Genomic DNA, 16,085 nt, shown 5'->3' with positions numbered 1-16,085 from the left:
GTAATTTATTTTTATTTTTATGGTGCATTGACTTTAAAAAAAATATATATTTCCACAAAATTCAGTGACCATGTCTATTGACATTTTGTGTTGATTGGATTTTTGTTTTTTGCACCATGACTAGGTAAGGTTGTTTGCATTGGGTCATACTTGTAAATGCTGTGCTTACCCCATTCAGATCTTATTAAAGGTCATTGACCTGAAGTACTAACGTCGTAAACTAAATGGGGACATAGTATCCATCCATCCATCCATCCATCTTCTTCCGCTTATCCGAGGTCGGGTCGCGGGGGCAGCAGCTTAAGCAGGGAAGCCCAGACTTCCCTCTCCCCAGCCACTTCGTCCAGCTCCTCCCGGGGGATCCCGAGGCGTTCCCAGGCCAGCCGGGAGAGATAGTCTTCCCAGCGTGTCCTGGGTCTTCCCCGTGGCCTCCTACCGGTCGGATGTGCCCGAAACACCTTCCTAGGGAGGCGTTCGGGTGGCATCCTGACCAGATGCCCGAACCACCTCATCTGGCTCCTCTCGATAGTATCATCTATACAATTGTCAGACTATTACAATTAATGCAATCTACTTGTGGTTAAAATCAATTCCTGTTAATAACTGCCTACTTCCTGCCGTAACACACTTCTGAAAATTTACTAAGCACTTACTTCTTCTCTTGTTTAAAGATGGCTTAGCGGTTAGCATGCCTCTCTTGCCCTCCAGTGATAATAACGCTTGATGATTTTTTAAGATGGGCAGCAAAGTGGTACAGGGGTTAGTGCATGTGCCTCACAATACGAAGGTACTGAGTTTGATCCCAGGTCTTTCTGTGTGGAGTTTGCATGTTCTCCCCGTGCCTGCGTGCGTTCCCTCCGGTTACTCCGGCTTCCTCCCACCTCCAAAGACACGCATCTGGTGATAACTTGATTGGCAACAGCAAATTGGCCATAGTGAGTGAATGTGAATGTTGTCTGTCTATCTGTGTTGGCCCTGCGATGAGGTGGCGACTTGCCGCAAACCCGAAAAGGACAAGCGGTAGAAAATGGATGGATGGATGGATTTTTAAGATACTAAGAAATGCAGTTTATTTGCCGTAATGGAGGTGATTATTATTAACTTAGTGGAGCGGCTACACACTGTGTATGGAGACACATACTTTTCTGCTAGCCGCTTGTCAGCCGGGGAACTAATAAGAAAACAAATAGTAGCCAGAGGGGATCAGCGCTTGTGGTCGGCATTAAATGGCGATCACATACTATTTCAAGAAAATCGTGCGATACTGACGATTGGCCGATATGTCAAAAGCCTAACGTCTGTATTTATAAATGTTTACTGGGTTTGTTGTAGCAGATGCTCGACTGCACTTTGTGTTTTGTTGATATCTTGTGGTTTAAGACAAGCTGATGGCTCATTCCCCCGCACATCTTGCAAAAAACACATTTCAGATCCACTACACAAGCTGTTCTCTTTTCTCATTATGACATCAAATGCTTAAATGAGTGTTTTTGATGCAATGTGGAGCCAAAACACAACTGTGAAGGAAGTGAAGAAGACGGACACAATTTAAGAATCTTCTCAGTCACCTCGTTTTCCTCTGTCGCCCCCTTTCTTTCCACCCGAAAGTCCTCAATTCTACCTCCGTTTTTTTCTCCGTCAGGTAGAGCCATGCAGGCGCCGCCATTGTTTCTGCTGCTTCTCGCCGCTCTTCCATCTCTTGTGGTGCCCATACATAATTCATCAGCCAAAGGTAATTTGTGTGTCCGCCTGGATGTGTGTGGGATTGTGCGGTGGCGGGCTGGAATGCAGTCCGTTGAGAGCGCAGAGTTTGTCGGATAAACTTGCATATACGTCAGAGAATCAGCCTCCATCTTTGCTCTTTTTCCCTCCCTTCTTCTTTGACCAGGCTGCGCCATCATCCGGCCTCCGAGAGATGGAGGGATTCGATACAGAGGCCTGACGCAAGAGCAGGTACAGAGAATGTTAGAAATACATCCAGTTGTACCACACAGATGGTACTTATCACAATATATTCTTTAGTACACAGCCTCACATTTCAGGAGGGGTGTAATGAGCCGATTCTGATATCAGGTATTGGTTCGATACCAACAAAAAAACGTGTCGGAATGTATCGACATGCATCTAAAAAGTTTGATATTAGCCTCCGATATAAGCAGTATTCCAATAATGATAATTAGATATTACTTTATCACCTATAACGCATCGCTTATACAGTATATCTAATGATATCTAGTGGATTTGTAACTCTTCCTATGGTATCATGCTAACGCAAGCATGCTAATGCCTAATGCTAGCTTTTTAGGTAATTTTTGTATGTTTAAACCTAACAAGGATTTTGATACTTGGCGCCATCTTGGAAGTATGCCTACTTCTTATATTTTAGCATGCTGACGTTAGTATGCTAACGTTTTATGATAGCATTCTTGCCTATTTCATTCATATAAACCCAAATATATTGGATTTTTATACTTGGCGCCATCTTGGAAGTATGCTAACTTCCTTTATATTAGCATGCTGAAGTTAGCATGCTGGCGTTGGCATGCGGATGTTTTATGATGGCATTCTTGCCTATTTCATTCATATAATCCTAAAAATCATGGATTTTGATACTTGGCGCCATCTTGGAAGTATGCTAAATTGTTCAATATCAGCATGCCGATATCCAATATCAATATCATGTCGAGACATCTCCAGGTATTAGTCTCAAAATGTAACGCTTTTTCTCACTACATTGTTCTTTTTCTCGCATTGTTCTTGGTTATTGGTTGGATAGCATTCTTGCCTATTTCATTCATATGAACTTAAAAATTAAAGGCCTACTGAAATGCGATTTTCTTATTTAAACGGGGATAGCGGGTTCATTCTATGTGTCATACTTGATCATTTCGCGATATTGCCATATTTTTGCTGAAAGGATTTAGTAGAGAACATTGACGATAAAGTTCGTAACTTTTGGTCGCTGATAAAAAAGATTTGCCTGTACCGGAAGTAGCAGATGATATGCGCGTGACGTCACAGGTTGTGGAGCTCCTCACATCCGCACATTGTTTACAATCATGGCCACCAGCAGCGAGAGCGATTCGGACAGAGAAAGCGTCAATTTCCCCATTAATTTGAGCGAGGATGAAAGATTCGTGGATGAGGAAAGTGAGAGTGAAGGACTAGAGGGGCAGTGGGAGCGATTCAGATAGGGAAGATACTGTGAGAGGCGGGTGGGACCTGATATTCAGCTGGGAATGACTAAAACAGTAAATAAACACAAGACATATATATACTCTATTAGCCACAACACAACCAGGCTTATATTTAATATGCCACAAATTAATCCCGCATAACAAACACCTCCCCCCTCCCGTCCATATAACCCGCCAATACAACTCAAACACCTGCACAACACACTCAATCCCACAGCCCAAAGTACCGTTCACCTCCCCAAAGTTCATACAGCACATATATTTCCCCAAAGTCCCCAAAGTTACGTACGTGACATGCACATAGCGGCACGCACGTACGGGCAAGCGATCAAATGTTTGGAAGCCGCAGCTGCCTGCATACTCATGGTACCGCGTCTGTGCATCCAACTCAAAGTCCTCCTGGTAAGAGTCTCTGTTGTCCCAGTTCTCCACAGGCCAATGGCAAAGCTTGACTGTCATCTTCCGGGAATGTAAACAATGAAACACCGGCTGTGTTATCCGGCACAACAGTCAGGGGGTGCATTCTACGGCAGGGGAGCGTTATCCAGCACAACACCTGCCGCAATACACCGCTTCCCACCTACAGCTTTCTTCTTTGCTGTCTCCATTGTTCATTGAACAAATTGCAAAAGATTCACCAACACAGATGTCCAGAATACTGTGGAATTTTGTGATGAAAACAGACGACTTAATGGCTCGCCACCATGCTGTCCCAAAATGTCCTCTACAATCCGTGACGTCACGCGCAGGCGTCATCATACCGAGACGTTTTCAGCAGGATATTTCGCGCAAAATTTAAAATTGCACTTTAGTAAGCTAACCCGGCCGTATTGGCATGTGTTGCAATGTTAAGATTTCATCATTGATATATAAACTATCAGACTGCGTGGTCGGTAATAGTGGGTTTCAGTAGGCCTTTAAGGATTTTGATACTTTGCGCCATCTTGGAAGTATGCTAACTTCTTCTATATTAGCATGCTGACGTTAGCATGCGAAAGTTTTATAATAGCATTCTTGCTAATTTCGTTCATATAAACCTAAAAATCATGGATTTTGATACTTGGCGCCATCTTGGAAGTATGCTAACTTTTTCCATATAAGCGTGCTGACGTTAGCATGCTGAAGTTTTATGATAGCATTCTTGCCTATTTCATTCATATAAACCTTAAAATCATGGATTTTGAAACTTGCCGCCATCTTGGAAGTATGCTATCTTTTTAGATAAGTTTCTATGTTTAAACTTAACAATCAAAGATTTTGATACTTGCCGCTATCTTGGAAGTATGCTAACTTCTTCAATAGCAGCATGCTGCTATCCGATATCAATATCATATCGAGACACCTCCAGGTATTAGTAACAAAATGGACACTTTTTTTCACTACATTGTCTTTTTTCTCGCATTGTGACTGGTTTTGTTTAGTTTTTTTCAACAATATGCTGCGGGCCACACTTTGGACACCCCTACTGTAAAATATATACATGTTTACTTTCTTTCAATTATCCTTCCTGAAGCTGAAATGTGAGGGGTTTGTTCTCTTTATTTGGAGCTCTGTGCACGAGGTTTGATTTGTATCCCAACATGGAGGTCCTTCCTGTGGCTGGTGTTCTGCAAAGCAGCTCGTTGAGACAAATTGAGTCTTCTGTCGGCGCCATATGGCAGCTTCTTATCCCCAGTGACACCCAAAGAAGGAACTTAATGCATGATCCGCCTCTAATCCCTCCCCCCCTTTCCCACTCCACAGATCCGCAGCGTGGATTTCCTGCCAGTGGATTATGAGATCGAGTACATCTGCAGGGGAAACCGGGTGATTGTGGGACCCAAAGTCAGGAAGTGTTTGCCCAACCGCACGTGGACGGATATCTCGCAGCACAGCAGATGTTGTGAGTCCTCTTCTCCTAAACCGCCCTGCTTGAAAAGCCATGCGCTCATTCATTCTACATGCATATCACCTTTAAGGCACAGAAGGAGGACAGCAAATGTCAGATAAAATCCTTATTTTAATTTATTCTTTTTGCCTTTGACCATTAGTGGAAATTGTTCGTGGTCGGGCCTGTCCCCATGAGGCCCGGGTCCCTCCTCCAATGGGCTCACCACCCATAGCAGGGGCCTTAGAGGTCGGGTGCAATGTGAGCTGGGCGGCAGCCTAAGCAGGGCACTTGGTGGTCCGATCCCCGGCTACATAAGCTAGCTCTTGGGACGTGGAACTTCACCTCGCTGGGGGGGAAGGTGCCTGAGTTAGTGCGCAAGGTGGAGAAGTTCCGGTTCCGGCTAGATATAGTCGGACTCACTTTGACGCACAGCAAGGGCTCTGGAACCAGTTCTCTCGAGAGGGGCTGGACTCTCTTCCACTCTGGCGTTGCACGCAGTGAGAGGCGACGGGCTGGGGTGGCAAATGTTGTTGCCCCCCGGCTCAAAGCCTGCAAGTTGGAGTTGACGAGAGGGGAGCTTCCCTCCGCCTTCGGGTGGGGGGGACGGGTCCTGACTGTTGTTTGTGCTTACGCACCAAACAGCAGCTTAGAGTACCCATCCTTTTTGGATTCACTCGAGGGAATAATGGAGAGTTCTGCCCCGGGTTATTTCCTTGTTCTACTGGGGGACTTCAACGCGCATATTGGCAATGACAGTGAAACCTGGAGAGGTGTGATTGGGAAGAACGGCTGCCTGGATCTGAACCCGAGTGGTGTTTTGTTATTGGACTTTTGTGCTCGTCACATATTGTCCATAACAAACACCATGTTCAAACATAAGTGTGTCCATATGTGCACTTGGCACCAGGACACCCTAGATCGCAGTTCCATGATCGACTTTGTAGTTGTGTTATCTGATTTGCCGTCTCATGTTTTGTAGACTTGGGTGAAGAGAGAGGCGGAGCTTTCTACCGATCACCACCTGGTGGTGAGTTGGCTGCAATGGTGGGGGAGGATGCCGGCCAGACCTGGCAGCCCCAAACGTATTGTGAGGGTCTGCTGAGGGTCTAGTAGAATCTCCTGTCAGAGAGAGTTTCAATTCCCACCTCCGGAAGAACTTTGAACACGTCACGAGGGAGGTGCTGGACATTGAGTTCAAGTGGACCATGTTCCGTACCTCTATTTTGGAGGCGACCGATTGGAGCTGTGGCCGCAAGGTGGTTGGTGCCTGTCGTGGCTGCAATCCTAGAATGGCGTCAAGCTGAAGAAAGAGTCCTATCAGGTCCTTTTGGCTCATAGAACCCCGGAGGCAGCAGACCGGTACCGACAGGCCAAGCGGCGTGTGGCTTCAGCGGTCACTGAGGCAAAAACTCGGACATAGGAGGAGTTCAGGGAAGCCATGGAAAACGACTTCCGGACGGCTTTGAAGCGATTGTGGACCACCATCCGCCGCTTCAGGAAGGGGAAGCAGTTCACTGTCTATACCGTGTATGGTGAGGATAGTGTTCTGCTGACCTCGACTGCGTATGTTGTGGATCCGTGGAGGGAATACTTCGAAGACCTCCTCAATCCCACCAACACATCTTCCTATGAGGAAGCAGTGCCTGGGGAATATGTGGTGGGCTCTACTATTTCTGGGGCTGAGGTTGCCGAGGTAGTTAAAAAGCTCCTCGGTGGCAAGGCCCCAGGGGTGGATGAGATCTGCCCAGAGTTCCTTAAGGCTCTGGATGCTGTGTTGCTGTCTTGGTTGACAAGACTTTGCAACATCGTGTGGGCATCGGGGGCGGTACCTCTGGATTGGCAGATCGGGGTGGTGGTTCCTCTCTTTAAGAAGGGGAACCGGAAGGTCTGTTCCAACTATCGTGGGATTTACACTCCTCACTGGAGAGGAGGCTACGCTGGATAGTCGAACCTTCGATTCAGGAGGAACAGTGTGGGTTTCGTCGTGGAACTGTGGACCAGCTCTATTCTCTCGGCAGGGTCCTTTAGGGTGCATTGGAGTTTGCCCAACCAGTTTACATGTGCTTTGTGGACTTGGAGAAGGCATTCGACCGTGTCCCCCGGGAAGTCCTGTGGGGAGTGCTCAGAGAGTATGGGGTATCGGACTGTCTCCCTGTATGATCAGTGTCAGAGCTTGGTCCGCATTGCCAGCAGTAAGTCGGACACGTTTCCAGTGAGGGTTGGACTCCGCCAAGGCTGCCCTTTGTCACCGATTCTGTTCATAACTTCTATGGACAGAATTTCTAGGTGCAGTCAGGGCGTTGAGGGGATCCGGTTTGGTGGCTGCAGGATTAGGTCTCTGCTTTTTGCAGATGATGTGGTCCTGATGGTTTCATCTGGCCAGGATCTTCAGATCTCACTGGATCGGTTTGCAGTTGAGTGCGAAGCGACTGGGATGAGAATCGGCACCTTCAAGTTCGAGTTCATGGTTCTCGCCCGGAAAAGAGTGGAGTGCCATCTCCGGGTTGGGGAAGAGATCTTGCCCCTTGTGGAGGAGTTCAAGTACCTCGGAGTCTTGTTCAGTAGTGAGGGAAGAGTGGATCGTGAGATCGACAGGCGGATCGGTGCGGCGTTTTCAGTAATGCGGACGCTGTATCGATCCGTTGTGGTGAAAAAAGAGCTGAGCCGGAAGGCAAAGCTCTCAATTTACCGGTCGATCTACGTTCCCATCCTCACATATGTCATGAGCTTTGGGTTATGACCGAAAGGACAAGATCACGGGTACAAGCGGACAAAATTAGTTTCCTCTCCGAGTGGCGGGTTTCTCCCATAGAGATAGGGTGAGAAGCTCTGTCATCCGGGAGGAGCTCAAAGTAAAGCCGCTGCTCCTCCACATCGAGAGGAGACAAATGAGGTGGTTCGGGCATCTGGTCAGGATGCCACCCGAATGCCTCCCTAGGGAGGTGTTTAGGGCACGTCCGACTGGTAGGAGGCCACGGGGAAGACCCAGGACAAGTTGGGAAGACTATGGCCTGAGAACACCTCGAGATCCCCCGGGAAGAGCTGGACGAAGTGGCCCGGGAGAGGGAAGTCTGGGCTTCTCTGCTTAGGCTGCTGTCCCTGTGACCCGACCTCGGATAAGTGGAATAAGATGGATGGATCGATGGAGGTTTTCCAGCGTCAATAAATCGCTATGTGTATGCTTCAAGAGCATTCACGCTTTTCATCAGTTGCAGCGTGCGTTGTGCTATGGCGGAATGTAAAAGAAGGGAGTAAATCATCTTGTTTTTCATTAAGTGTCTTTGACTCTGTGCGACCAAGCGATGCCGCTGGCCCGCTAGCATCACATAGTGCAGACCTCGCCAAACCGTGGCTCCCGAGCCGCATGCGGCTCTTACGTTTATAAAGAAGTTTGTTTTTTTAATGTGTGTGTTCGGCGGGCGAGACCGTCTGCAAGAGTGATCACTCTTTCGTATCGGTAGTAATAATAACCACTCCGACGGTTAGTAGTACCGCATTACCGTATTTTTCTGACTATAAGTCGCAATTTTTCTCATAGTTTGGCCGGGGGTGCGACTTATACTCAGGAGCGACTTATGTGTGAAACTATTAACACATTACCGTAAAATATCAAATATTATTATTTAGCTCATTCACGTAAGGGACTAGATGTATAAGATTTCATCGGATTTAGCGATTAGGAGTGACAGATTGGTAAACGTATAGCATGTTCTATATGTTATAGTTATTTGAATGACTCTGAATTGAATGAATCAGCACCTCCAAGTCCGAGTCCATGGTTCTCGCCCGGAAAAGGGTGGAGTGCCATCTCCGGGTTGGGGAGGAGATCTTGCCCCAAGTGGAGGAGTTCAAGTACCTCGGAGTCTTGTTCACGAGTGAGGGAAGAGTGGATCGTGAGATCGACAGGCGGATCGGTGCGGCGTCTTCAGTAATGCGGACGCTGTATCGATCCGTTGTGGTGAAGAAGGAGCTGAGCCGGAAGGCAAAGCTCTCAATTTACCGGTCGATCTACGTTCCCATCCTCACCTATGGTCATGAGCTTTGGGTTATGACCGAAAGGACAAGATCACGGGTACAAGCGGCCGAAATGAGTTTCCTCCGCCGGGTGGCGGGGCTCTCCCTTAGAGATAGGGTGAGAAGCTCTGCCATCCGGGGGGAGCTCAAAGTAAAGCCGCTGCTCCTCCACATCGAGAGGAGCCAGATGAGGTGGTTCGGGCATCTGGTCAGGATGCCACCCGAATGCCTGCCTAGGGAGGTGTTTAGGGCACGTCTGACCGGTAGGAGGCCGCGGGGAAGACCCAGGACACGTTGGGAAGACTATGTCTCCCGGCTGGCCTGGAAACGCCTCGGGGTCCCACAGGAAGAGCTGGACGAAGTGGCTGGGGAGAGGGAAGTCTGGGCTTCCCTGCTTAGACTGCTGCCCCCACGACCCGACCTCGGATAAGCGGAAGAAGATGGATGGATGGATGGATGGATGAATGACTCTTACCATAATATGTTACGTTAACATATCAGGCACGTTCTCAGTTGGTTATTTATGCGTCATATAACGTACACTTATTCAGCCTGTTGTTCACTATTCTTTATTTATTTTAAATTGCCTTTCAAATGTCTAATCTTGGTGTTGGGTTTTATCAAATACATTTCCCCCAAAAATGCGACTTATATTCCAGCGCGACTTATATATGTTTTTTTCCTTCTTTATTATGCATTTTCGGCCGGTGCGACTTATACTCCGGAGCTTAAATGCTAACATGTAAACAACACACATTAACGTCTTTCCCCATGACTAAATTTCCCAATCTAAACTTGCAGAAACACATTGCTGTCTACACAACTGAGGTGAAGTATTCACTTTAAACATAAAGGGTGTGCTGTTTTTGCACAAAGTGATCGATAAGCTCGGTAAGTTGAAACAGACAGGCACGGACTCCGTTTACCAGGAATTGACCTCAAGTCACATAAACCGGAAGTTAAGCAACCGATCACCCTTTACAATTTAAAATGGAAGAAGATAAACATATTTGAACACACATATAAAAATAATATGGCTCTTATGAAACCAGAACAATATTTGATGCCAATAAATTATATTGTGTGGCTATTTATTTTAGTTATTTTCAAAACAAATTGGTTAAAATATTTTTATGTGTGTTTTAGTTATTTAAAAAAAAAACTATTTTATTTTTGTGTGTTAAAGTCCTTTTTGAGCACATTCAACATTGCCACGATATATGTAAATGATAACCGTGATAATTTTGACACGGTTTTGAGATGGTCCCCCCCCGGACCATCTCCTTCACAGAGACAGAACCTATGTTATTGTTTTGGGTTGTTATTTTCATTACAGTGCAAAAGTGTTCCTACAGACAGAGTATATTATATTTTAATTGTGGATGGATGGATGGATGTTTGTTTTATTTGATCCCACCTCCAAAAACATGCACCTGGGGATAGGTTGATTGGCAACACTAAATTGGCCCTAGTGTGTGAATGTGAGTGTGAATGTTGTCTGTCTATCTGTGTTGGCCCTGCGATGAGGTGGCGACTTGTCCAGGGTGTACACTGCCTTCCGCCCGATTGTAGCTGAGATAGGCTCCAGCGCCCCCCGCGACCCCGAAGGGAATAAGCGGTAGAAAATGGATGGATGGATGGATGGATGTTTTATTTGACTTGGTATTTAAAAGTTTACATTTCAATTAAAATGTTCAGGTATACGAGAAACACAAGTTGATTACAATTGAAAGCGTATGCTTCCATTATTGTTATATGTTGTCATTACGTCAGTGGTTAACTTGGTCTCAAAAAAATAATGTCAATAATATTGTTAATCGGCAATAATTTGTAGGCCAATATATTGTCTTACCCTGAATTATAGTATCAAAAGTATCGATATTTTTATTTGGGAATCAATATTGGAGCATAAAGATCTGATATCGGCGGTATTGATATTTCAGTAACGATCCGCTCATCACTTGTAAGAATTCGCTGATACCAATACCTCCAAAAAGTGCCGTATCGGCATCAGAGCATCCCTATATTTAAGTGATTCTTTGGCCTACCAATAGAGGGAGCTGACATACCACAACAGTTTGAGAATCACTTGGCTGGATAGTAGATAGTAATGGAGGACATCTGGGATCCCTGGTGATGCGCTTTAGCTATTTATGTTTTTGTGTTTGTGTTTTCTCTGTTTTGCAGTGTTGCTGTGTCCTCGCGTGTGGACGTCTTTGGAGAACGGTCAGGTGACGGCGAAGCCGCCAGGGCAGCCGGTGGAGGGCACGGTGCTGCATTACAGGTGTCATGGCGGCTTCATCCTGGAGGGCAGGAACGTCAGCCATTGTACCAAACTGGGGAAGTGGGATGCTCCCAAACCCATCTGCCTCTGTGAGTATCCCACAAAGTTCATGAAGTTGGGGTTGCTCAGAGATAAGTTAGCCAACCAATCAGATGGGAGTCGTCACAAAACATACACTTGTTTACCTTTAGCACAGCCAGACGAAGTGAAAGATGATTCCTGACTCAAAGTAAAACAAAGTTAAATATCGTAAATGCTCCAATTAAAGCCTCAAATAATCTTTCGATGCATTGTCTAAAAGCAAATAGCCGTCATTTGCTAACTCAAATTAGTGCCAACAACACTAGCATTAACGGCTGCGACTGTAGACAACTTCCTTATGTAGTTTTTAAAATCAAAACCACATAATGGTGCTGTAGCAGCTGCATTAAAGTCATGGCCCCATTCATTGCGGTTTACTTGACACATGAAACGTGACAAATTTTGGGGGATGCACTATCCTCTTTAGCCAGCAGAAATCTTACAACGTGTTGTGTGGCAATTCCAACTTTGATCACAGCGTCAGTTGCTTCGTCGAGTGGCGCTTTCCATCTTTTTCAGCAGAATTTGTTGAAAGGACTAGTTGGTACAATCCCTGGGGACTCTGCATGGCAGGGGCGTCCTCCTCCCTGAGCCAGACTTGCACTTGACCGCATACCTAAATGAGGCTAGGTGACACTGCTGGGAGGCTTTTCCACCATTGGGACACATCTTCAGTTGTGTGCCCCAGCGTCACAGGGTGTTTCGGCCCGGCTTACTACAAGACACCCTCTGCCGAGGAAGGGCCCACCCCAGGGTGATCAAGTCCCAGGGTGTGTGCGTCCCATTAGGTAGCATTGCAAAATTATGAATACCTTCTTTCCTATAATTTAGCTTGATCTTGCACTTTACAATGTTGCTTGTGTTACTCCAGCTGTGGTCATGTGTGTTGCACTTGTCGTACTGTGTACAACAAACTTATCAGTGCTTTTAATGCTGACTGCAGTTTGCTCCTTAGCACTATGACAACATTGGTCCTGTTATGTTGTACGATATACTTGTTGATTAATCACCGTCTGGTCAAAGACAGCTCCATTGTCCTTTCCACTTTTTCATACACTCCAAATCATTATAAAAAAAAAAAAGAAAGATTACATATGATGAGCTTGCATTCAGTTAAAGTCCCAGCTATAGACTTAGACTTCCTTTTTATTGTCATTCAAATTTGAACTTTACAGCACAGATAAGAACAAAATTTCGTTACATAAGCTCATGGTAGTGCAGGATAAAAAAGCAATAAGGTGCATATATAAATAAATAAATATATATAAATAATATAAAATAAATAAATAAATATATATAAATATATATAAAGATATAAATAAATAAATAGATTACTGTACAGATAAATATATTGCATTTTTTCACATGCGTCCACGTTTATGGATGTATGTTATATTGTCTTTTTTATTCCAGCGAGTTAATCCATTTTGGGGGGAGTTGAGGGGATAATTTAATTATGATGCGTTCAAGAGTCTTACGGCCTGAGGGAAGAAGCTGTTACAGAAACTGGAGGTTCTGCTTCTGAGGCTGCGGAACCTCTTTCTAGAGTCCAGCAGTGAAAACCGTCCTTGGTGGGGGTGGGAGGAGTCTTTGCAGATTTTCTGAGCCCTGATCAGGCAGCGGCTTTTTGCGATCTCCTGGATAGGAGGAAGAGGAGTCCTGATGCTATTTTCCACCGTCCTCACCACTCTCTGGAGAGACTTCCAGTCTGAGGCATTGCAGGTTCCAGTCCAGAGAGATGCAGTTGGTCAGCAGGCTCTCTATAGTGCCTCTGTAGAATGTGGTGAGAATGGGGGGAGGGAGCTGTGCTCTTTTCATCCGACGCAAAAAGTGCATGCGCTGGTGAGCTCTTTTTATAAGAGCTCCGGTGTGTAGGGACCAGGTTATATTGTCAGTTATCTGCACCCCCAGGAACTTGGTGCTGCTTACTATCTCCACCGCTGTGCCGTTGATAAAGAGTGGCGCGTGGCTGGACTGGTGCTTCCTGAAGTCAACGATGATCGATATAATTAGAGCATTTACAGTAAATTACAATAATACTACTGTCTGAATGCAGTTGTTCGCATTATTGCGAAAGAATCAGGATTTAAAAAAGAAGCACAAAACAAGGATGTAGAAGAGATTGCCAGCTGGTTATTAGAGTTGGCATGGCAACCAATAAAGTTGCTATGGGAATGTTAGTATTAAAAAAGAAAAGGAGCTCTCAGTCCAACCAAGTTAGTTATGTAACCAGTAGGAATGTAGCAAATGTAGAAATACCATTAAGATAATGTCTATATTATATACTGTATTTACATAACTACACACACGCGCGCACACACACTCTCACACACACACATAAATATATATATATATTGATGCACATATCTATATACATATATAAATACCAGTGACGTGCGGTGAGGTTCATGACTGGTGAGGCACTGACTTCATCACAGTCAGATTTACAAACATATGAACCCTAAAGAGTATCTTATTCACCATTTGATTGGCAGCAGTTAACGGGTTATGTTTAAAAGCTCATACCAGCATTCTTCCCTGCTTGGCACTCAGAATCAAGGGTTGGAATTGGGGGTTAAATCACCAACAATTATTCCCAGGCGCGGCACCGCTGCTGCCCACTGCTCCCCTCACATCCCAGGGGGTGATCAAGGGGATGGGTCAAATGCAGAGGACAAATTTCACCACACCTAGTGTGTGTGACAATCATTGGTACTTTAACTCATTGGCGTTGTTAGGCCTATTTTAGGGGGGCTCAAGCCCCCCTAAAATATTCTTAAGCCCCCCTAAATAATTTGGTGTTTTTTTGTTTTTTTTTACAAATAAATGCCGACATATTCATTATAAAGTGGCCCAAATATGAGTTTAAATAAATAATCATATAACCTGTTATTATTCACTCAGTTTCCCCTCACTTCGTAGCGTAAGGTAGAGAGCCCCTTTCGTGCGTCGGTATCCAATCCATTCCACTTGTTCATATAGAAAATGCCCACATCTCTCAAATTCCAGCCCGCATTTTCTCTGCGACCATGCTTGCGGTCCTGCAGGTGTACGAAGCACATTATCTTCCTTTACAATGAGTGAAGCTGCACAAAACCTTGTGTGTGCAATTGTAAATCATTTATTTTTTAAGTTTTGTGTTTCTTGTAGAATCTATATAAAGTAATATACATAAGCCTATTGTTAAAATAATGAAAAAAACATCATTAAATATATTTGTTTTATTGTATTGTTACATTAATAGCTGTTTTATTATTATAGGGTGGCTTGTTAAACATTTAATAGGATTTTCAGAGGGAGGAAAAACCAAGACATTTAATATAAAATGTAATATGAATAAATACATAAAAAGAAAAAGAAAATATATGGTTAAAAGCCATCGTCCCGGGGAGCATTTCATTTCGTGCCGTGCATTTAAAAAAAATAATAATAATAACAATGAATAATTTCTAAGTCTTTGTTAGCCGTTTGTGAAGTTTTGTGCTCGTGCGTAACATTCGCTCGCATCCTGTGCATCTCCTGGGGGCAAAGCCCCCCCTGTCCTTAAAAGCTAGTGATGCCCCTGCTCTAACTTAACTTTAACTTTACACATACAAACTGTAGCACACAAAAAAGCACATTTAATAATAAAAACGTTATTATGGTCTTACCTTTACTTATAAGTGCGGGAACAGAGGTGTTCGTGTTGGAGGAGTTGTGAATGAATGAAATATGAAATCCGTGCTGCAGTCTGCAGGTGTACCTAATGTTGTGTCCTTGCAGTCGTTCACGGCTCCTCCGGCGCGAGCATTGTTGTTTTTGCACTTTTTGGCTTCTTGTTAAGTGACTTTTTTTTGGTGGATTCGGTCTTGCACGTGGAGGGTTTGGGTGTGGGCTTTGGTTGGTGTGGCGCTCTCGTCGGGGGGTGCAGTCTGCGGCGAAGGTGCCTTAACCAGCACCAGGAGGCGGGGTTACGCGAGCCTCAGCCAGTGCGTCTTCGCAGCAGTTTTATGATTGCTCAACACAAGAAATACTTTACACACATACAGTTGTTGACAAAATACACTGTACATTGTATACCTCAGCTAACTAAACTATGGAAATGTATAATATAATTCATATAGCAATACGGTCTCACTGCACAGCAGACCAGCAGTTAGCCGAGTCGGTCCATGTTGAGGCACTGAGTGACGTGCCTCGACTGGCTGCTGTTCACCGCACCGTCTCTTCTCAGTATTTGAACGGCAAATGTGAAAATTCAGCGATTTTGAATAAAAATAATCTAAAACTGGTGAAGTTAAATGGAAAATAACTTTATAGTATAATCACTGGATACATATAACAATTTAATTATTTTTTTTCTTTTTACATTTTTTTTCTTTCCATGATGGCAGGTGAGGCCCCGCCTCACCTGCCTCTAGTGACCGCACGTCACTGATAAATACACATATATATGTACACATATATGTATATATACTAGAGATGCGCGGTTTGCGGGCACAACCGCGGAGTCCGCGGATTATCCGCGGATCGGGCGGATGAAATTTAAAAAAATTAGATTTTATCCGCGGGTCGGGTCGGGTCGGGTGGTTAAAAAAAAATTAGATTTTAAATAGATTCAGGCGGGTGGCAGTTAAACCAATTCGGAAATATATATACA

General features: G+C 44.8%; 1 protein-coding gene across 9 annotated transcripts in view; it reads left to right on the top strand.

Annotated features, from left to right (window-relative positions):
* Positions 1–16,085, top strand: part of gabbr1a (gamma-aminobutyric acid (GABA) B receptor, 1a) — a 204,737-nt gene that overhangs the window by 11,163 nt on the left and 177,489 nt on the right. For 7 of the 9 annotated variants that reach the window (XM_061955960.1, XM_061956011.1, XM_061956005.1 and 4 more), the window contains 4 exons: positions 1,643–1,732; positions 1,889–1,953; positions 4,941–5,079; positions 11,269–11,454. In XM_061955960.1, coding sequence (XP_061811944.1) covers positions 1,651–1,732; positions 1,889–1,953; positions 4,941–5,079; positions 11,269–11,454 — 472 coding nt within the window. In that variant the 5' untranslated portion in view covers positions 1,643–1,650. The remainder of the gene's footprint in view (positions 1–1,642; positions 1,733–1,888; positions 1,954–4,940; positions 5,080–11,268; positions 11,455–16,085) is intronic. The other 2 variants (XM_061955983.1, XM_061955976.1) reach the window with 1 other exon arrangement.

Source organism: Nerophis lumbriciformis, linkage group LG04 (assembly GCF_033978685.3).
Source record: "Nerophis lumbriciformis linkage group LG04, RoL_Nlum_v2.1, whole genome shotgun sequence".
Taxonomy (NCBI): Eukaryota; Metazoa; Chordata; class Actinopteri; order Syngnathiformes; family Syngnathidae; genus Nerophis; species Nerophis lumbriciformis.
This window is presented reverse-complemented; position numbering and strand designations above follow the sequence as displayed.